The sequence below is a fragment of the Gekko japonicus genome, unplaced genomic scaffold (genome assembly GCF_001447785.1).
Source record: "Gekko japonicus isolate JY-2015 unplaced genomic scaffold, Gekko_japonicus_V1.1 scaffold7, whole genome shotgun sequence".
Classification (NCBI taxonomy): domain Eukaryota; kingdom Metazoa; phylum Chordata; class Lepidosauria; order Squamata; family Gekkonidae; genus Gekko; species Gekko japonicus.
Window position 1 is genome coordinate 3,816,064 of NW_015159711.1, and position 22,043 is coordinate 3,838,106.

The 22,043-nt window shown below is 47.8% G+C and overlaps 2 protein-coding genes across 2 annotated transcripts in view; both read right to left on the reverse strand.

Moving 5' to 3' along the window:
* Positions 1 to 16,363, reverse strand: part of LOC107110087 (L-gulonolactone oxidase-like) — a 108,985-nt gene extending 92,622 nt beyond the window's left edge. Inside the window, exon 1 of the mRNA XM_015411167.1 lies at positions 16,259 to 16,363. Coding sequence (XP_015266653.1) covers positions 16,259 to 16,363 — 105 coding nt within the window. The remainder of the gene's footprint in view (positions 1 to 16,258) is intronic.
* Positions 16,364 to 19,320: 2,957 nt separating this feature from the next.
* EPHX2 (epoxide hydrolase 2, cytoplasmic) overlaps positions 19,321 to 22,043 on the reverse strand; it is a 92,509-nt gene continuing 89,786 nt past the window's right edge. The window contains exon 19 of the mRNA XM_015420635.1: positions 19,321 to 20,616. Coding sequence (XP_015276121.1) covers positions 20,532 to 20,616 — 85 coding nt within the window. The 3' untranslated portion in view covers positions 19,321 to 20,531. The remainder of the gene's footprint in view (positions 20,617 to 22,043) is intronic.

The window sequence follows — 22,043 nt, forward strand, 5'->3', positions numbered from 1 at the left end:
GCGGGAGCCGCGGTCGCCCGGGCCGAGATTGGGGGGGCGAGGCGGGCGACGGAAGGCCGATGCCTCCGTCACCCGGCCCTCTCCAGAATCCACCCCCCAAAACTCCAGGTATTTCCCTCCTTATAGCTGGCAACCCTACTTTCCCCTCAGTGCCTGATGGTAGGCAACTTAGTTTGGTCCAGTCACCTACTTTGGCCTTTGGGAGAAAACATATTGGGGCCAATCCTGATAGGGTTGCCAACTCCCGATGGGAAATTCCTGGAGATTTGAGGGATGGAGCCTGAAGAGGGTGAGGTTTGAGGAGGGGTGGGACCTCAGACAGGTACAATGCCATAGACTCCACCCTCCAAACCACTCAGTCCCTCATGGGGAACCATTGTTGCCAATCTCCAGGTGAGGGCTGGAGACCACTCAAAATTACAATTGCTCTGCAGAAGGGAGGGCGGAAGTCAGCTGAAGTCAAAGGGGCAGATAATGGTAGGTTGATGGTTAGCTGGGAAGGAGATGGGGTTGCCAACTCCAGGCTGGCAAATTCCTGGGGATTTGAGGGGTGGAGCCTGGAGAGGGTGGGGTTTGCGGAGGGGTGGGACCTGAGACAGGTAGAATGCCATAGACTCCACCCTCCAAACCAGCCATTTCATCCTGGGTAACAATTGTTGCCAATCTCCAGGTGAGGGCTACAGATCACTCAAAATTACAACTGCTCTTCAGGGAGCAGAGATCAGTTCCTCTGGAGAAAACAGTGGACTCTGTCATTATACCCTGCTGAGGTCACCACAGCAAAATGACACTGTTTGCCCAAAGCCAGAGCACTCCCCCAGAGCCTCTTTCTAGATCTCGTTGTATTTATTTCCACAACGGGCTTTACTGCTAGTTAGAACATAAGAACATAAGACAAGCCATGAAGGATCAGGCCAATGGCTCATCCAGTCCAACATTTGCACAGTGTGCAAAACCCAGGTGCTTTCAGGAGGTCCACCAGCAGGACCAGAACTCCAGAAGCCCTCCCACTGTTGACCCAGATAGAGTGTTCCATCTATACGATGTGGCTAATAGCCACATGGACCTCTGCTCCATATGCTTATCTAATCCCCTCTTGAAGCTGTCTATGCTTGTAGCCACCACCACTTCGTGTGGCAGTGAATTCCACATGTTAATTATAGATGTTTCTAATCCCTTTTTGCCTGTCTGATCACCAACTTGCATTTTATTTACCAAAGCCAGTGCTCCCTTTTATTTACCTCACTCAGACAAGCCTTCCACCAGTTAAAGGAATCTTTCTTACCTTTTACTACTTCTATTACTTTGTTTGTTAACCATGCAGGCCTTTTTAAATATCTATTCGTACCTTTCCTAACCTGCAGTATACATTGTATCTGAGCTTCCAGTATTGTTTTAAAAAGTCTCCAAGCTTACTTAAGACGCTGAACTGCAGGCTGTGGAAGGTCGGTAGTTCAGCAGTTCGGGACCCGAATGTGCCGCATGACGGAGTGAGCTCCCATCTCTAGTTCCAGCTCCTGCCAACCTAGCAGTTCAAAAGCAAGAAATTGCCAAGTAGATAAATAGGTACCACTTCAGTGGGAAGATAACAGCGTTCCGTGCACCTTGGTGTTTAGTCACACCGGCCACATGACCACGGAAATGTCTTTGGACAGTGCTGGCTCTTCGGCTTTGAAACGGAGATGAGCACCGCAACCCTAGAGTCAGATTCGACTGGCTTTCAAGCAAGGGAACCTTTACCTTTACCTTTTTACCTTTCCTTTCAGTTTCTTCTTCACAGGCCCCCCTCATTTGAGAGAAGTTACCCTTTCTATAGTTAAATGTGATTGTGTTGGTCTTTTGGGACAACTCCCTATTCACATAAATGCTAAACTTAAAAGCATTATGGACACTGTTCCCAACTGGTGCTATCACATTTACATCTCTTGCCAGATATCTTGAGCATTAGTTATTTAGGACCAAGCCCAAGATCACCTCTCCCCTGGTAGGTTCTGTGACGGTCTGCTCCATGGTACAGTCATTGAGAGTATCTAGAAACCTAGACTCTTTCTTCTGACTTGAACACATATTGACCCAATCAATGTGTGGGTAGTTTAAAACCATCTATTATGACACAGCTATTTCATCTAGCTGCTTTCCTTAATTCTTTTGCTGTTTTTAAATCATCCTCTAACCTTTGATCTGGTGGGCGATAACAAACTCGCAGAGTTAAGCTTCTTTTTGGGGCCACTATTTCCTGTATCTCTTACATTCTCAATTTTACTGGATGGTATACCTTCTCTGACATACAGAGCCACTCCACCTCTGACCCTTCCTTCCCTATCCTTCCAATATAATCCATATCCAGGAATCACTGTATCCCACTGAGTATTCTCATCCCACCAAGTTTCTGAAATGCCCACAGCGTCTATCTTCTCCTCTGACAGTAAGCATTCCAGCTCCTCCATTTTACCTCAGACACTTCTAGCTTTTGTATATAAACGTCTATCATTTCCCTTCACTAGATACCATGGAAGGCTGCTGGGTGACCTAGGGCCAATCATACACTCTCAGCCTAATCTACCTCACAGGGTTGTTGTGATGATAAAATGGAGGAGAGGATCAATGGAGTAAGCCATTTTGGGTCTCCATTACATGGGGAGACGGGCCAGGTATAAATGAAGTAGATAAATAAAGGAGGGAACCCACTCAGTTTTTTAAAAAGTGGTGATGGGCAGTGTTTAAGCTGAGTTAGTGTGAGCTGGCTCACAGTTTTTTAGCCTCCAGCTCACACATTTTTGTCTCAGGAACGATATCTCCAGAGTCCAGAGCAAACTGATTTATGCAGTAGCCAAATCGCTCGCTCACTACTTTAATGCCAGGAGCTCACCAAGTAGAATTTTTGCTCACAAGTCTCCATAGCTTAGAGGGAACATTGGTGATGGGCATTTCTGCCTGAGCACCCTTTATAGGAAGCAAGAACTCCAGACTTAGCAGCTGCACCATCTGTGCTCCACTCCCTTTTACCCAATAAACTAAATTGGAGTATAAATAAATGGGCAAATGAAGCTGTTTATTTCTGCATATAAGGTTTAGTGCCAGGATAAATCGTTCGCCACGCTCAGAGCTGTCACTTTATTTCCACCTCCACTCCCGGCGAATTAACTGCCGGCAGAATGTTGCCAGCTGTTTCCAGCAACGGCAATGGCTTTAATCGGCTGGGATGGTGGGAAGCAAACAGATCAAGAATTCTCAATTTATGCCTCGCTGACCTTTGAGAAATGGCATGCAAATGGGCTGATCAGGAAAAGGAGCTGTAGACGCCAGCACTAAAAACAGAAAAACCTCATTTTTTAAAAAAGTCTCCCAGTGTAGAGATGTATTTCCCAGAAATTGTGTAGGCTTGTAATTTGGGGAGGGGTGGGGGGAAAGGAAATCTCCTGCCCTGTGGGCTGGAACACTGTAAAGAAACATGTATTTAGTTGGACATCCTTGCACAAAAGTTTACATCCTTTGAGCTCAGAAATAATACTGGGACCTCCAAAAGCACTGCAAATATTCTTGGTGAGGGGGCACAGAGGTTTCTTCAGATTCCCCCTAGCTAGAGTTAGGAGCTATAGCCCCCAAAGAAGAATTTAAGAGATGCTCTGCTGGAATGGGACAAGTGGTCTATATAGTCTTCCCTTCTTTCCTTCAGCATCTTCCCTTCTATTAGAAACATCACAAAGTCTGACCATGGTCATTTTCCGTAAGCACTGTTTGAGTTAAGACCATATCTGCTTCCACACAGGGATCTTTCCCCATAGGAAGTCCCCAGACTTAAGAGGAACATCCACCAGACATTGTGGTCATAGTAAGCATGGCTTGTGGAATCCCTGAAGCATTCCACGTGAAGCTGGAGAAAAACAAAAATCTGGGGGTGGAGCATAAATTGGGATACTCCCACCCACCATGGGGAGAGCAGAGCTGGGTTCCACTTTCAAAATAATGCCGGTCCGGATAGCTTGCTGCTATGAACCATTCTCCACCCTTAGACCTTTAAAGGGCTTTCCCCCCTCCTTTCCTTGCCAAACTGCATTGTAATGGCACTCAACAAGGAAAGGAAAAGTGAACATAAGAACATAAGAGACTAGGGTTGCCTACCTTAAGCCACAGCGGGGGACTCCCGGCTTGCTCTGGGAGCGCCCGCGTGTGTGCACATCACCCGGAAGTGATGCGGCTGCGTCGGGCACGCCGGGGGCGGGGCTGCGGTCATCCGAGGGAAAAACATAGAGTTTTCCCTTGGATGACCACGGCCCCACCCCCGGCGCACCCGGCATGGCTGTGTCACTTCCGGGTGACGTGCTGACGCCAGGTACATCCCATGCTTTGGGGGTGGGGTTCCCCCCAGGGCCTGATCCGCCGCCGGCGGGGAACGGGCCTCTGGGGCAGGGGTTTCCCCACCCCCCGGGGGGATTTGGCAAGCCTATAAGAGACACCAATGTTGGATCAGGCCAAAGGCCCATCCAGTCCAACACTCGGTCACCGAGTGGCCAAAAATACCAGGTGCCATCAGGAGGTCCACCAGTGGGGCCAGGACATTAGAATCCCTCCCACTGTTGACCCCCCCAAGCACCAAGAAGACAGAGCATCACTTGCCCCAGAGTCCCTATCTATACCTTGTGGCTAATAGCCACTGATGGACCTCTGCTCCATATGCTTATCTAATTCCCTTTTGAAGCCGTCCATACTTGTAGCTGCCACCACTTCCTGTGGCAGTGAATTCCATGTGTTAATCACTGTTTGGGTGAAGAAGTACTTCCTTTTATCTGTTCTAATTCGACCGTTCAGCAATTTCATTGAGTGAAGGAGGATGTGATGTCACTTCTAGGAATTTTCTCTAATCTCTATGGTAGAGACTGGGGGAAATTCCTAGAGCATCACTATGGAGGCCATTTTTTCCCCTTCCATTCCTCCTCAATTTCTTGAGGGCAGGGCTGGGGAATTCCTCCAAAGGAAGTTTAGAAAACTAATAAAGGGCCAAAAGTTAAAAGTACACATGTTTATTTCAAAAACATATAAAAACCTTGTAAAACATATAAAAACCAAATAAAGCTGCATAAAATAATCAAAGTGACAAATGCACAAAAAGAGCCATAAATGACCTTACGCGTTTCGGCCCACAAATGCCTTCTTCAGAGATCAAATAAGGCTCTTGTAGGCCAAAATGCGTCAGTCAGGTCATAGAGGGTTCGTTTTGTGCATTTGTCACTTTATTTTATGAGGCTTTACTTGGGCCCCTGCAAGGTTTTTATATGTTTTTGAAATAAACACATGTACTTTTGTCTATACCTATTGATGTTTTTAACTTTTGACTCTTTACTAGTTTTCTATACTTCCTCCAGAGGTTTTTGCTTGGTTGGTTTAGTTTTTCTTCCCTTCTCTTCCTGGGGAATTCCTCATCAGGCCCAAGCAATTGGGAAGTCTACTAAGGAAGTGCGATTAGTCCAAGGTCATCCACAAAATTTCCATGGCAGTGTGGGGATTTGAATCCAGTTTTTCACAGTTTGACTTTCTACTCAAGATATCACACTGGCTCCTACTATACTGAGTATTAGAGAATGTGAGTTTGAACATATTGTTTTATTTACAAATAGTTGTGAGGGGAGGTAGTAAAATGCAAATAAAAATAAAGAAATGCAGAAAGAAACGACTGTTGCACTGTCTCAGGTGCTGCCTCCTTCCTATGAGACAAACGAAACATTCACCTGCCAAATTAAATAGAATTTGACAGATGTGCTTTATGGTCTGCAAGACTGCTGTTCCAATCAGAAGCAAGTGTGTGTGTGGGAACAATCTGTTTTTGGGCCACTGCACATAGCTGTTTTGGGCTGGGGTCATACTGGGTAGGCTGGGCTGCTGAAGATCTTTTTACATCGATTTGTTACATTTCCCACATGCTTTAACTGCCCTGTTCTACAACCCCCAAAGGTGAACTGTTCCTTCCCTTTTTCATTCATGCTTGTGGGTAAAGTGGGGATTTGTAATCCACTTTAGTGGCTGCAGATACAGAAGCAGGGAAAGAGGAACCAGTTATGGATGAATGACTGCATAACCAAATCTGGAGACTACGGTGTCAGCGTTTCAGAAACTTTGGTTTTGGTAAAGTCTCTAAGTGCAGAGAATCTTCCTCCCTCACTGTGCCAGACCAAAGGGCAGGTACTCTTTTCTTGCCACTGTGTTTACTTAATGTTGTCTTCTTGTAAAACAGATGGAACACATGCAGGGCCAGGACATTAGCTTCTGATGTGATTAAAAAGCCAAAATCAAGGTTATCTCCTGGCATCCAACCCGCCTTGGTCATTGAAGTGAGCTTTGATGGCATCCGGGATGTCTGCCAGCCAAACAGGTGTTGGAAGACTGCTCTGAATTTCTCATTTGAGAGATTCAATCATTGAGCACCGCTTGGGGGCATTGCCTTTGTCTGCCTTCAGTGGGAAGGGCGGTGTGACAACCCTGAACGTCTGACTAGCTGTGAAAGAAAGAAAAGTCCCTCAACTTGGTAGTTGTAAAAATAGCATTGCACACAAGATGGTGGTGCTGGCATCACCCATGGCATGCTAGCTTTCTTCATGCAGGTTGGTCACCATGTGAGGGAGCATTCAAATATTCTCTTTTCTTCATATTTTTTGCCCCACCTTTTTTCCAAGGAACTCAAGGCTGATTGCATTGTTCTTCCCTACTTAACTTTAGCAATCCTGTGAAGTAGGTTAGACTGAAAGAGAGACCGTGATAACCAGTGTTCCCTCTAAGCTGAGTTAGTGTGAGCTAGCTCACAGTTTTTTAGCCTCCGGCTCACAGATTTCTGTCTTAGCTCAGGAAGGAAAGCTCCCGAGCAAAGTAATTTATGCAGCAGCCAAATTGCTGGCTCACAACTTCAATGCCAGTAGCTCACAAACTAGAATTCTTGCTCACATGACTCCACAGCTTAGAGGGAACATAGGTGATAACCCCCCCCCCTCAGTGAGCTTCATGACATAAGCAAGAGTTCTAGGTAGGGTTGTCAGCTCTGGGTTGGGAAATTCCTGGAGGTTTTGGGAGTGGAGCCTGGGGAAGGGGAGAGACCTCAGCAGTCTATAATGCCATAGAGTCCACCTTCCAAAACATCTATTTTCTGCAGGAGACCTGAAACTTGGAGAACTCCAGCCACCACCTGCAGCTTGGCAACCCTAGACCTAATCCTCCCTAGCCCCAGTCCAGGACTGTAACCCTTTCTCACCACACTGGCTCAGGAGGAGATTTCCCCATTTGGAGTTTGACTGAAGGCCGCCGTGACAACTCTGAGCAATGCGTGTGGTGCCTGTCAGTGCTTCACTAAATGTTTGGGACCATTGATTTGTGAGATAAGAAGTGCCATTTCGCTGAAGGCACTGCCAAAAGGCGAAACTTCCTGTGCAAAAATCATCACCACCACCACCACCACCACCATCATCATCATCACCACTTTTTGTGCAGAAAAATTTGCAGTGTGATCCTTTCCCCCCCCACTTTTGCCAAGGACTTTGCAAAGAGAGGGGGAGGCATCTGATTGTGCTCCGTGTTGGGGATGCCCCCCCCTTTGGAGCTGCAGCTGCCACTTCATAGGAGGCACTCCACAAGTGGGACCAGCATCGCTTCCAAGTGCTTGCTAAGACAGGGGGGGAAGAATCGTGCTGCCTTTTTAAAAAAGGGAATGTTCCCGCCCCTTCTTCATGCCTGCCGAGAAAGATCATTGACGCGGGGGGGGGGCACAGCCATCGAGACTGAGAGGTTTCATGAAAATGGGGCTCCCCAGTTTGGCTTGGCACTCGTTTATGTTTCTCTTTCTTATCCTAATATAGAAATTTAGAAAAACATTCCCTAGAAGTATCTCAAACTTGGAAACCACAGGGGACAACAACCCAGCAGTGGTACAGCTAGGGAACAATTGCAGCAATGACATTTTGTTGGTACATAGCTTGGACGGACGCAGCACCTGTCCAAGGTAGTATGGAATTGTGTGGGGTCAACATGGTTGAAAACTAACCTCTGCTTTGTTCTGTGTATTAATTTTGGCATGTCTCTTGACCCAACTATATATCCCTTTTGGTTCTGAACCCAGAGCGCAGGAACCAAAGCCAGTGTGTGCCTGTCTACCCCACACTGTGGCACTATCACACACCAAAAACCTTTGGGCTCATCAAAGAGCTTCCTATTCCCTCAGATTCTAATTTATTACTCTCAGCAATGTGAAGACAGAAAGGAGACTTGCGGGGATCCATCACAGGCATCTCTATTAAGGAATATATTTTATGTCCCAGATCACTGTGTAAAAGGCAAATTTTATGGAGGACATTTTACGTCTGCTTCAATCACATTTTACTCCCTCAAAGACAGATTATAAAATGTGGGAATTATAGCCCTCAAAGCCAGTCACCGTATATCGCATGACAGAGGTGAAAAAGGAAATTGCTCAGCCAGGCCAGCTATCTCTTCTGCCAGCCAGCCGAGGGACTCTTCCCAGCATTCTCTTTGGTGCACACAGTCTGGGTTCCTCCAAAACCAGAAGGTGAGCAACTGACTGGCTGCTGCATTGCTCTGCTCCATAAACTGGGCCCAGAATGAGAACGGGGAAGCAACACTTCATTATAGGGTGGCAGAACAGAAGAAGAGGCGCTGGAACTTAGGACTGCCAGCTCTGGGATGGGGAAAGCTGGAAGATTTAGGGGGTTGGGGAGGGGAAGGATTTTCAATGGGGTATGATTAGGGTTGCCAACCTCCAGGTGGGGGGTCTGGAGATCTCCCGGAATTTCAACTGATTTCCCGTTTACATAGGTCAGTTCCCCTTAGGGTTGCCAAGTGGACTTACCCCTCGCGGCGGGGGAGCCTCGCCGCGGTCCGGGAGTTGTTGCTGGACGCGTGCGCGCGCACCGGCAGCACGTCACCGGAAGTGACGTGCGACGTTGCTGATGTTGGGGGCGTGGCCGAGCTCGACCACACCCCCAACGTCAGCAACGTGACGCAGCTTCGGGGGCGGGGTTCCCCCCGGGGTCCAATTCCACCACGGCGGAAATTGGGCCTCTGAAGCGGGGGATTCCCCGCCCCCCGGGCCCATTTGGCAACCCTAGTTCCCCTGGAGAAAATGGCTGCTTTGGCATTATACCCTTCTGAGGTCCTTCCCCAAACCCCACCCTCAGCAGGCTCCACCCCTAAATCTCCAAGAATAAACCAGCCTGGAGTTGGCAACCCTACATAGTCCACCTTCCAAAGTGGCCATTTTCTCCAGGGGAACTGATTTCTTTCCACCTGGAGATCAGTTCTAATTCACTAAATGTTTGGGACCATTGATTTGTGGTATACAAATATTGTTAGCCGCCCTGAGCCCATTGGGGAGGGCGGGATACAAATATGAAAAATAAATAAATAAATTCTGGGAGATCTCCAGGCCCTACCTGGAGGCTGGCAACCTTGGCTGGAGTACCTTCTTTTGTATGACTCAAAGTAGAGCCCCTGCTTTATGTGCAAAATTGGCACATGGGACATGCCCCTCCTCTGCAGGACAGAGAGGTGCTCGGGGCTCCTTCAGTCTCTGAGGGGGAAGTCGGTCAATCCATGGGACCAGGGGGCCACCTCTCCACCAGGATGTTCCATCTCTTTCTGGTCTCACCAGTGACAATCAGACACCAGGGGGAATAGCTACGAATCTGGTTTAATCGCATAACTCAGTTTTAATTGTAAACATTATCCGACTGCTCTTTTTGGAAACTATGGATGAAATAGAATACAGGCGTGTTCAGGATGTAAAAGATTTAAATAGATTCAAAATCACAACACCGTCAGGTGTCATCTTGCTAACAAATCTCATAACTTCTTTCCTCAGATAACTGGTATTCTATGTCAGTGGTGGGCAAACTCATTAGTCAAGAGAGCCAAATATCAACAGTACAACGATTGAAATTTATTTTGAGAGCCAAATTTTTTAAACTTAAACTATATAGGTAGGTACATTGTTATTAACTTAATTAGGGTACTCCTAAACTGGCCTTTGCTAAAAATGTCCTCAGTCTGATTGAGGTATGTTCGCTGAGGTCGACCCCTTCTAACTCTCCCATCCACACTCGTTTTGTATACTTGTTTCGTCTCCTTTTGTTCATTCTCTCTATATGTCCAAAGTATCCATAAAATTAAATCATGACAATGACTGACAAACACTAATGTGAACAATGGCCTTGCATCTCCTTGGAAAGTTTGAGTAAGTCATGTTTATATGTTTTTAATTTTAGGCATGCACTAGAGAGCATCAATATGTATGGCCTCGCTGGACCAGATTCAAGGTTCTTAGCTAGCAGCTAGCATTCTGTTCCCAACTGCAGCCTTCCAGAGGCCTCTGGAAGCTCAAAGAGCTGTCTGCCCTCCCCCATTCTCTCAACAGCATTTCATATTAAGAGGTTCAGTGTCCCTGAATGCAAGCTTGATTAAGTTCACAATATATTTCATCTCTACGGATGGGGGCCAAACTGGCCTGGAGACAAATTGCTTCCTGGCCCCAAAGTGGCGATCAGCCTTTCCTTGGGTGTGTAAGAAAGGGCCACAAGAACTAAGCACTGATTCAACCCTTCCTGCTCTACCTCTCGTGATTTGCCTAAGTTCACACAATCATCATTATGATCCTTTTAAAGTTGAAAGCATGATATAAATGCAACGGACTATTTGTAAGATTATCTGTAAGACAGAAGACCAGGACGCATCTCACTTCTGGCAATCACTTGGAGAGACCCTGTCACTCAGCTTCCATTGCCCCACACATACCCCACACTGGAATAAGAACATAATATCAGGCCATAGCACATTGCAATAAAGCCCCTACAACTGTATACAGAAATACTGAGCTTCCCTACCATTTGCCACAACTAGCCCACCACACAACCAGGATCAAGACTCCTAAGTGGACCAACAGACAGGCATACACTCGTTTGAGAAACTGAGTATTACATTACAACACCTCTGGAACATTACAGATCAGTAGAGGCAGCACTGCACAGTGGTCAGAGTTGCAGATTGATGTGGGGAGACCCAGGTTTGTATTCTCACTCTGCTGGCTGAGTGACCCCGGGCCAAATCTCCCCTTCTCTACCTAACCTACCCCACAGGGTTGTTGTGAGGATGAAATGGAGACTCATGGGCAGGGTCCCCAGCTTCCCTGGCAGGAACACTATGTTAAGAAATCTCTCTCACAATTATGCAGCCATAGCAGGCAGGAGGGAAGGAGGCGAATACCTCCAGCGCCAGAGACTTGTAGAGGAAGAGTCAAACTTTGGGGACTCACCCGTGCACCAGAGGGCCAAGGCAGCAGGAGGCAAGAAGCCTGGGCGAACTGGGCTCCTCCATGCCTGGCAGAAGATGAGGTGCAGAGGCGAGAGGTGGGCAAGCAGAAGAGGCACTCAGCCAGCTGCACAAGCTGTGTGCAAAGAAACTCCTGCCGCCCCAAGCTTCAGGGCTGCCTCGTTAAAGGAGTGCAGAGGCCAGACTCGCAAATGAGAAAAAGCAAGCTCAGGGTTCGTGGGCCGCATTTTGGGCTGTGTAAGAGGAACCGGCTCCATTCCTGGAGTTCTCTCGAGTTCCTGTGCTTTTGGTTTTGCTTTTTGCCAAGCTGCCTCTCAAGACTGCTCCAGGTGCTCCGGCCTGAGGTCTGCTGGGGCTTCCCGCAGTTCGGCCACATTATATCCTATGGGCCATTGAATCAATGGCGAAAATATAGGGTGTATTCTGGGGGCTGGAGGGGAGGGGGTTTGAGGGAGAGGCTCCAGAATCGCAGGGTAGTTGCTGGAGCCTCTCCCCAAGATACTTACCATGTTTCAGGAACATTGGTCCAATTCTACAGTCCCCCAAACAGGTTCCCCCCACTAGTTGTGGCAAATGGTAACTTTTTTCTCACCATAGAGAACAATGGAGGGAATAGGCCGTCAGTGCCTACAGCGGAAGAGCCACACTCAAGGGGCCAAAGAGCCACATGTGGCTCTAGAGCCACAGTTTGCCTACCACCGTTCTATGTAAACCACAGTCTCCCCCCCCCCAAACCCCTTTGTCAACAGGGGAGGCTCAGGCCTATACAAGTCCAATTTCAGCCCAGGCAGGCTGAGCTCCTATTTAAGCCAATTTGAATTCATTCATTTTTCGAGATGGATTTCACAAGCTCCTGTATCCAATTCTTTAATAACATCCCCAACAAATTCCATCTTATGAAAGGGAACTTTGTAATCCTATCAAAGGAAACAGCTATCAGTTCTGTCAGGTATCAACTACACAGCAGCCGCTTTATAGCTTTGGGGGTTTTTTTGTTGTTGTTCTGTGGCTCTTTAGCTCTTTTTCTTCAGTATTAATTCCATTCTGTTTTCATTAGACACAGAATTGTGAATTGAAAGGAAGACTCCCCCCCCCCCCCGGCCCTAGAATGTGACACCGAGAAACTTCACAGAGATCTACATGGTCTCTCATACCCTGTGGAGTAGAAAGCTCTGAAATCCAAAAACAGTGGAGAAATATGTGTAATAAGGTTGTCCTCCTTTAGGCAATTGCATTCAACAGCAATTTATTTATTTATATAGAGGCTTATATCCTGGTTTCTTCCCCAATGGGAACCCAGAACAGGTTACAACATCCTCCTCCCCTCCCTCCATTCCATCTTCACAACAACTTCACAACAACGTTAGGCTGAGAAACAGTGTCTGGTCACCCAGCAAGCTCCATGGCAGAGTGAGTATTCATGCCTGGGTCTCTCAGATCCTAGACTGACACCCTAACCTCCACACCATGGTAGCTTCTCAGCAAAGGTCTCTGAGGCACTGCTGGATGCTTGAACAGTGGAAGACAGCTTGTGGAAAGAGGGAGATTTTTCTCCTCCCATAAATAACACTAAAACTCAGGGGCCATCAAAAAAATTTGTTGGCAAATAGGTCCAGGAGAGAAGAAAAAGGAAACACTTCTTTAACTCAATGAGTTATTAAATGAGGAGCTTACTGCCAGTGGAGAGTGATGGTTGTTGTTCAGTCCCACAGTCGAGTCTGACTCTTCGCGACCCCATGGACCAGCTCCCGCCAGGCCTTCTGGTCTTCTGCCGTCCTCTGAAGTTTGCTCAATTTCATGTTCGTTGCATCTATGACACTGTCTAACCATCTCATCCTTTGCCGTCCCCGTCTTCTTTGACCTTCTGCTTTGCATGCAGAAGTTCCCTGGTCCCATCCCTGGCATCTCCCAGAACTAGGCTGTAGGTAATGTGAAAAACCTCCACCTGAGACCTGTACAGCTGCTGCTAATCTGAATAGACAATACTGACCTTGATGAAGGGTCTGATGCACACACACGTGTGTGTGTGTGTGTAGAGCTCCATTAATGTCTACTAGCCCTGGTGACTGAAAGGAGCTTCCCTATACAGAAGCAGCAAACCTGAATATCAGTGCTGGACAGCAGCAACAGGAGAAGGCCTCAGCCTCTATGCTCTGGTTGTTTGGCTCTCTACAGCAACTATTTGGCAGCTGTGGGAAACAGTACACTGGGCTAACCCAGCAGCCTGTGCTTATGTTCTCAAGGTCTCATGACCAGTTCTGTGGTTGCAGGAGAAAACAGGACAATGACTAGGTACAGGAAGTGCACAGCCCATGAAGCTACCAAAGTCAGACTATTGGTCTATCATGGTCACAATGGTCTTCTCTGGCTGGCAGAGATCTTTCATACCGGGCAGTGATGGTGCGTGCAATTAAAAATGAATATATGTTGTCTTCCCTATCCCCTACAAACATTGTTAGTCCCTTGTCTATATTGAGTAACTGTACATCGCTTTGAGCCCACTGGGGAAAGCGATTAATAAATGGAAAGTATAATAATAATAATAATTATTATTATTATTCATATCACATGCCACTTGATTTTTCTAGCAGAAGGTGCTGTGGCTAGAACTTGGGACCTTTAGAACGCAAAGCAAAATGCTCTACCGTGGACCCATGGTCCTTCTAAAGTATATAGTACCTACATCCAGGGCCCAAGAATGGGAGGATAATACATGCAGATGAACACAGGAAGCTGTCAAGGTCAGTATTGTCTATTCTGAGGATGACTGTCAGCTGTCTCAGGCTTCTTTCACATCACCCACTACTGGTTCCTCCTAGCTGAGGATTGAACTTGGGGCCCTCTGCCTGCTGAGCTGATGCTGTACTACTGAGTCATGGCCCATCCCTTTAACAAGAACACGTAAATCTGCCTTATTCTGAGCCAGAGCTATTAGTGTCAGTATTGTCCGCTCTGACTGGCAGCTTTTTTCCAGGGTTGAGGCCCTTTATATCGCCTACAACCTGGTCCTTTTTGAAAAAAATAATAATGGACATGTTGAGGACTGAAGCTGAGACCTGCGTGCAAACAAAAAAGATGCTCAACCACTGAGCCACCTCAATTTTTTTTTTTTGCCAAGGCTCCCAGCTGCAGAGGGTTCATTCTTTGGAGAAAGAGGTACGGTTGAGTGGCTTGTGTCATTCTGTGGCAGAGAGCAGCTGCCAAGCAAGGCAAGCAAGAAACAGGGACTGGAAAGACCCAAAAGGCAGAGGAAGGAGTCGTATCGCTCTGTCTTGGCAGAGTGAGAAGCAGGCGTCAGAGAAAGAGCCCAGCGCTTCCCCTCTTTTCTGGCGGAGGTGGTGGAAAGTGCCATCAAGTTGCACCCAACTTATGGTGACTCCATAAGGTTTTCAGGGCAAGAGCCAAATAGAGGTGGTTTGCCATTGGGTGCCTCTGTGTAGCAGCCCCGGACTTCTTTGTTGGTCTCCCATCCGAGTACCAACCAGGGCTGACCCTGCTTAGCTTCTGTGATCTGATGAAATGGGGCTCGCCTGGGCCTTTCTCCTGGCCAAGAGCAAAGGACGTAAGGGGATCGGCAGAAGGATACACAGATGAACGCAAAACTTCACACCTCTCTTAGCTTTGTCATTGTCCAAAGTCAGGAGTTCTGATGCATCCCGGACTAACACAGGCTCTTACCTTTACGTCTCTCGGTGGCTGCTTGGAGAACTGCTCTGCTTGAGGTGACGACAGCTGCTATTAAAGTTCCGCCTGTGGTCTTTTGATGCACCAGTCCTCACTCACAGTCGCAATCCATGAGTGTGACCTCACCCTTCATATCCTGCTCTGGGTTGTAAAGAAGTGGCCGGGCAGGTGGCTGAAGCAAAGCATGAGATTCCTGGCTTGCTCACGCTGCATTTTGTGAGGCATCTGTGATGTGGGATTTGGTCTTCAATCAGCATCTCCTCAACTCTCCTTTATGTCTGTGAACATGTCTGTTTTCACCCCGTGTTTGATGGGAGAGCAGAGCTCACTCAAATGCCAAGTGTGAAAAGGCCAATTGCCATAAACAGTCTCTCCAGGTTACCATGCAGAATTGTAAAGCCAACCTTTAGCTGCCTGTTCCCATTTGTGTCATTTGGAAGATAGTCCAGGAAAACGAAAATTGGGGCCAGAATGGTTAGGACCACTAATGAGAAAGCTCAGGGCACTATCAGCTCTGGCTACAACAATTTTAAAAAAATCCTACTTCTCTGCATCCCGGCACACATGAGTCTTGAGCATCTGAAGTTGGAAAAGCGCAGCTGGGCCTTTCATGGACTCACAGAATCAGAACCATAGAATCACAGAGTCGGAAGGGGCCATCTAGCCCAACCCCCGGCTCAATGCAGGATCAGCCTAGAGCATCCCTGACAAGTGTTTGTCCAGCTGCTGCTTAAAGACTGCCAGTGATACAATGCAACTTGGCACATAAAAAGTGTGTTGATGCAACTTGGCACAGGCAAAGTATGGCGATGCGGCCAGCTTCCACCTTCCTCCCAAACCACTGCCCAAACCCCCCTTTGACTAATGCACTCACAGAAGCCAGGTGGCTTCCACAGAGCTGGAAACAAAAGGTACATCTCATTGCTGTTCAGTGGCAAAGGGAATATTCTGTTGGAGGAGCCTGGCTTGAATTGCAAAAGGGCAGAATTTATTTATTTATATTTTCGATTTATATACCGCCCTTGACCCCGAAGGGTCTCAGAGCGGTTTACAGAGAATATACTAATTGTTCCTAATCTAGGGCCACAATTCATATGGGAAGGGGCTGCCTACTGGCACCCAGCAGCGCGTTCTGTTGTTGTTTCCGGGTGGGCTTCTGGTGTTGCTTCCGGCACCTCGGATAGGCTGACGGCATCCTTGGCAGGCTTCAGATGGAGTTCCTCTGGCGGCTGCTCTGACTGTGGCTCTGGCTAACGTCCCTTAGGCTCTGCTGCGCTGCGTCTTCACACCATCGCACCGTCACAGCTCCGCCTCCATCCATCGTCACCCCATCCTCGGATTGCCACTGCTCCGCCGCCATTACTGCCGCCGCCGCACTCCTGGCACACACCATCAGGAAGAGGGTGCCCCCTGCCACCTAGGGCAGGTACCCATTTGTCTACTCGTGAGTACACTTTCGAGCCGCTGGGTGGGCGGGAGCTGGGACTAGGGCCGGGAGCTCACCCCGGCCGCGGTGGGTCTCGAACAGCCATAGTGGCTGTTCACTAGTGTTGTTATTGCAGGCATCAAACTGCCTGCGCCACCGCATGTGGTTCAATCCCACCCCACTCCAGCCTAAGAGGCAACTGGGAACTCCCCACCCTACTCCTGAAAACCAAACATCACCAGCAACTGGTGTCACTGTCCTTAGATCAAGATGGGTAGCCATGTTAGCCTGTCTGTAGCACTAGAAAAGAGCAAGAGTCCAGCAGCACCTTGCAGACTGAGAACATTTGTGGCAGGGTATGAGCTTTCTCGTGACAGCTCATACCCTGGCACAGATGATGTTAGTCTTTAAGGCACTACTGGACTCTTGCTCTTTTCTACCACTGTTCTTAGAGTGAATAAAACCTGAAATCCAGGTTACAGTCTTCAGCTAATCCACACAATGCTGTGTCTGTGTTAGAGGCCAAGAAAATTCATATGACTATTGCTGCTGTTAAAGCTCCCGTTCCTGTACCCAAAAAATTGCTATGGTTTGTTCAGGCACAGTGACACATCACTTCTCGAGTATGCTCCTCTCCTCTCCCCTCGACTGGACTTGGATTTTATTCCACTGTGACAGATGAACACAACTACTCACCTGAACTGTGTCCCCCCTAACATTCCATCAGCATGACTCCAATTGCATTAAAAACTGAATCTCACAACATTGAGCTTTCACTACCCTTGGATGAAAAAGCTTCTGTACACAAGAGAGATCCAGCTGTTAGCCAAAAACGAGTGCCAGGAAAAAAACCCAGTCTTGCAGGCCGATTGATGCAAGGAAGCTCCACTAGCTCCCCTCCCACATTCTGCATCCACTTTCTAGAGCCCTCTGCTCCTCTCAGGGCTGCTGCAAAGAATGACTATCGGGATGAATATGGCTCCAAGCCAGGAGGGTCAGGGAGCGGAGTCCCCATCCAGAAATTCGGGGGAAATCACCAGGTATGTTTCCAGCTGTAGAGAAGCCCCAATTAGCAAGGCAGGAGGGGCCAGAGGGTATGGGGGTGGCAGGAGGGGCCAGAGGGTATGGGGGTGGGAGGAGGGGCAGCCCCCAAAGCTGCACCAGATGCCCTTGCTGCATTTCTCCTTCCACCCCTCCCCCACAACAGACCCAAGGATTAGGTGCAGCACTAGGGCCTCCCTCTCCCCACAAACCAGGACTGTTGCTTTAGCCTTGTATTAATGTATAGAAAATGTGTGTTTTTACTGAGCATTCACCCCATTCTGGGCTGCAGCTGTGCAAGAGCGATGCTCCCTTGAGTAGAGATGACCTTCATCCCGTCCCTGACTTCCTTCTACCCATGGAACAGGCACAGCAGCTGAACATGACTACTAGCCTGAACATCAGAGGTGTTTGAGGCAGCAAGGGAGGGTTTCTGGCTCAGTAGCAAAGCACCGATTTTGCACACAAAAGGTCCCAAGTCAAATCTTGCCATGCCCTCTGGTTAGAAGCACTTCAGGTTTCCCAAAATTTATTTATTTATTAGATTTGTATCCCGCCCTCCCCAGATGGGCTCAGGGCGGCTTCCAACAGCAGCAAATGCCACAACAAACAGTTAAAACAGTATAAAACAATCAATAAATAAAGTGCGGTGCTCTAGATATTAACTTCTCTCTCCAAGATGGGATCCTTTTATCAACCTAGCCTGACAACATAAGTTCTTGGTCACCTAGGCGTCTTCCCAGGGCTGGTTCACTTATAGATCTAATCCACCGTCACAGATGGCAACTCGGTGGTGGCACAATGGCGGCGGCGGCTCCTGTGCAAAGGCCTGGCAGAAAAGCGCCGTCTTACAGGCCCTGCGGAACTGTGCCTGTAAGGTTGGTAACAAAAGGTTACCAATCTCAAGGTGAGGTCTGGAGTTCTCCCTAAATTACAACTAATCTTCAGTCTGTAGAGATCAGTTTCCCCTGAGGAAATAGCCAGTCAGGAGGGCAGACTTTGTGGTACACTGTAGAGTCTAAGAGAAATGGAAGTCCAAGAGTGGCTTACAGAGGGTGAATGCTCTTCTCCTACAGGATACCATAGAGACTGAGAGAAACTGACTGTTGCCTGTAAAGACACTAAAGGCCAGTTGGGAACAGAGAGGGGTGGGACTTGTTGGTTGGCATCATTCTCTTGGTCTTCAGAATGGGTGGTTTTGCCTAACACCGAGAAGAACCTGAAGAGAATTTTGAGAGATTTTGTAGGTTGAATACTGGACAGCAGCTAGTTATACCAGGACAAATATTTAGGATCACACAGTTTGTATGACATCGATGTAACTGATGTAAGGTGTGAGGGGAAAAAGCAGGGGAAAACGATTTGAGAAGGGAAATTTAAAAATTGGATCCTGGTGGGAAGTGATTTCACAGGAAGAGGTGGTTAGAGAGGCTAACCTTTAACCTGGATGTGACATCACAGAACATGACGTCACATCCTTGCTAAGCTCCCTCCACTCTGCCAGACCCAGGCACTGTGTCCCCAAGATTTTCTCAAGCCAGACCTGGCAACCCTTGCTGCAGATGTTGGGAATGACATTTCTTGGCACAAGATCCTGGAGAGCTGCTGCCAATCAGAGGAAACAAGCACTGGACTAGACAGGCCAATGGTCTTCTGACATGGGATAAGGCGACTCCATCTATACCCGCAGCCACTCACAGGAACAATGGAACAGATCCCTGCAGCAGCCCCCAATGAGGAAAAGGAACTACTTTCCCCAAACAACACTTTCTTGTTTCTTCCTACGTCCCAGGAAAAGACTTCCAAGTACTATAAAAATACCGTTCATAAACTTTTATTCCAGTGACCAGTCTTCTGAAGAAAAATACTTTATTAGCAATAAAAGCAGTTAGCAGGAACTTGCTGGTAATGAAAAACCCAGACGCCCAGAAAGTGCCAGATTCTGCAGGCACTTGGGAGCAACTGCGCAGGGAGGCCTGTCTGCTTTATGCATACAAGGAGGGCCCCAGACTTAAGGCCTGGCATCTCCCGTTAAAGCTGGACAGTACATAAAGATTCTGGAAACCGAATTCTGTGCCAAGGAAAAGCTGAATTCTGCTACCTACATAGTCATACCCACTTGTGTGCATGTTTTGATCCTTCTAGACAAGGAGCTTTGCAGGAACCACAAGTATCCGATCCCAGGTTACTAGAAACCTTTGGGAATTTCTTTGACTCCTGAGATATCAAACACAAATTACTCCTACCATCAAAAAGATTCCCTGCTGCCATTAAGTGCGAGAAACTTTTCAAAGAGCCGAGGTTTGCCAGAAGCTCAGTTCTGCATTTAATACCCACGTTCTCAGTTCCCCCACATGCTTACAGAGATCCAGCCTCCTTTGGCACATTTTTTATTCCACTCTTGCTTCAAGGAGCTCATGATTCTCCAATCTTAGATTTTGTCCCTACGACAACTCTGTGAGGTAGGACAGGCAGAGAGAAAGTGACAGGCCCAGTGTCACCCAGTGAGCTTTGTAGCTTAGTGGTAGCACTGGCTAAAGTGTCACTGGTGAAAGGGCTGGGAAAGACATCCACTCTGAGTCCAGGGCAAACTAGATGTGATATCTGGAGATCTGTGAATGGATCCAACGTCGTTGTTCTTTGCGGTCACGGAGAGGGCAAGTGCCCTTTGCTCTGTTTTGAGTGTCGGTGTGGTGCAGCAGGCAGAGTTATCAGCCTAGGATCTGGAATTCCCAGTTCCTGCTCCTCTGCCCCTGCCATGAACCTTGCTGGGCAAATTTGGCCAGTAACTCTGTCTCAGCTTCACCTGCTTTCCAGGGTTGCTGGGATAAGGAGGACAAAAGAGGCAAAGGAGAACTGTTCATGCCACCCCGAGCTCCTTGGAGGGAGGGAGGGATTAAAAGGCACTAAATAGGCAGATTTGTGCATACCATATATACGAAAATAACAATGCAACTTCCAGTGCTTTCACAGAACAATTTTCTATCATCCCTGCCCCCCCCCTGCAGTCTCCAGAGTCAGCCAGTGAGGATTCAAGCAGGATGGGTGCTGGGAGTCCTGCTTAGAGCTTGGCAGCTGTTTGCAGAGAAGCATTCTTGTGAACGTCTCTCAGCCATTCAATAAGGATTTTGTTCAGAGCTGCAGGCCTGTGGGGGAAAACACACCGTTGGCAAAGGAAGTTATGTTGCTGCAGACAGAAAGACCTAAACTCTGCATGCACCCTTATTCTGTGGCACATGATGCAAATTTATTCCATGCTGTGTACCTTGTTTCATGCTCCGTTTCTCATTTTGAACCGTATCCATTTTTTTTTAAAAGCACATTTATACGCTACATTAAGAGCTGGCACAGCTCAGCAGCTAAGAACTCAAGAATCTCAAAGTCCACAGACCAAATCCCTGCCCTGCTCTGAGCTCCCAAGGTAGCCTCCGGCCTCAGCCACTCCGGCTAGAACATGCAGAATAGAAATGCTGTTGTACATTAGGTTCTAATGGAAGAATTGCTAACAAGACAGACCAAACTGTTGGAATGCTTTAAAATGCTACATAAATATTCGCTACACATTCATCATAATTATCATGTAAGTCATCAACAACGACATAATAAACATTATGTAAATGACTGGATGTTTGGTACGAAGTACAATGAGCTCATTAGAAGTATCTACGCTACTAGTTTCTCCCCCTCAATTTATATTCTGAGAAGAGATATATTTGGCAAACTGAAATGTGTACAAAAGATGTGATTTGCACATTCTATTCTGAACTCACCATTAGCCGTTTCATTGAATTCAGATATTTTTTTAAAAAATTAAAATTCTGCACCGAACAGTATGATGGTAAGGGCAGAGATGGTGCTGAAGGCAAACGAATCACAAAGACCTGGAAAGCTCTGCACCTCCACCGCGGGTACCTTTCTCAAACATAAGTGCCTAGGAACTGGCTTTAAAAATTTTTTGTTAAGTGGAAGAATTCGGACCCCGATGTCAATTCTCATCTTAGCTCTACATCCGTGGTAAGGGACAAGTGTGACGACTGGGATCTGGAGCAAAGAGGGGCAGACCTTTAGAGACTGATTCTCTGAATCAGAAAGGGGTCTTGCTGACTTCCGGTTTGGCTCCCGCGAGTGGCGGACGCATCCTCGGGTCGCTCCCGAGGGCGTCTCGCCCGCCTGCGGTGGAGGAGGGAATCCGCGCGAGCGGAGACCCGAACGAGCACCTCAGGAGAGGGGCTCGGATCCGGGGCGCGTTAGGGCGCACCAGGGCGGAGTCTCTTTCTCGGCCGAGCGGTCAGAAATCGAGACTCTCGCCATGCCCTGCCCCAATGGACCTTGCTGCGTGAGCGACCCCGCATGGGGTTTAGCGGAGCCACCAGACGTCACCGAGTGATAAAGCGAATAACTGATGAAATGAAAAAAGAAAAGATCGGCTAAACTGTGAGTTGTCAAATGCGAAGAAAAAGAATTAAGAGCGCTCCCCCCCCCAGCGGAAAAGACGAGGAGGTAAACCCTCTAACTTCGTTAGCGAGAGAATAAAGGGGGGGGGATGGACTGTGCGAGTAGTGGTGACTTGTTT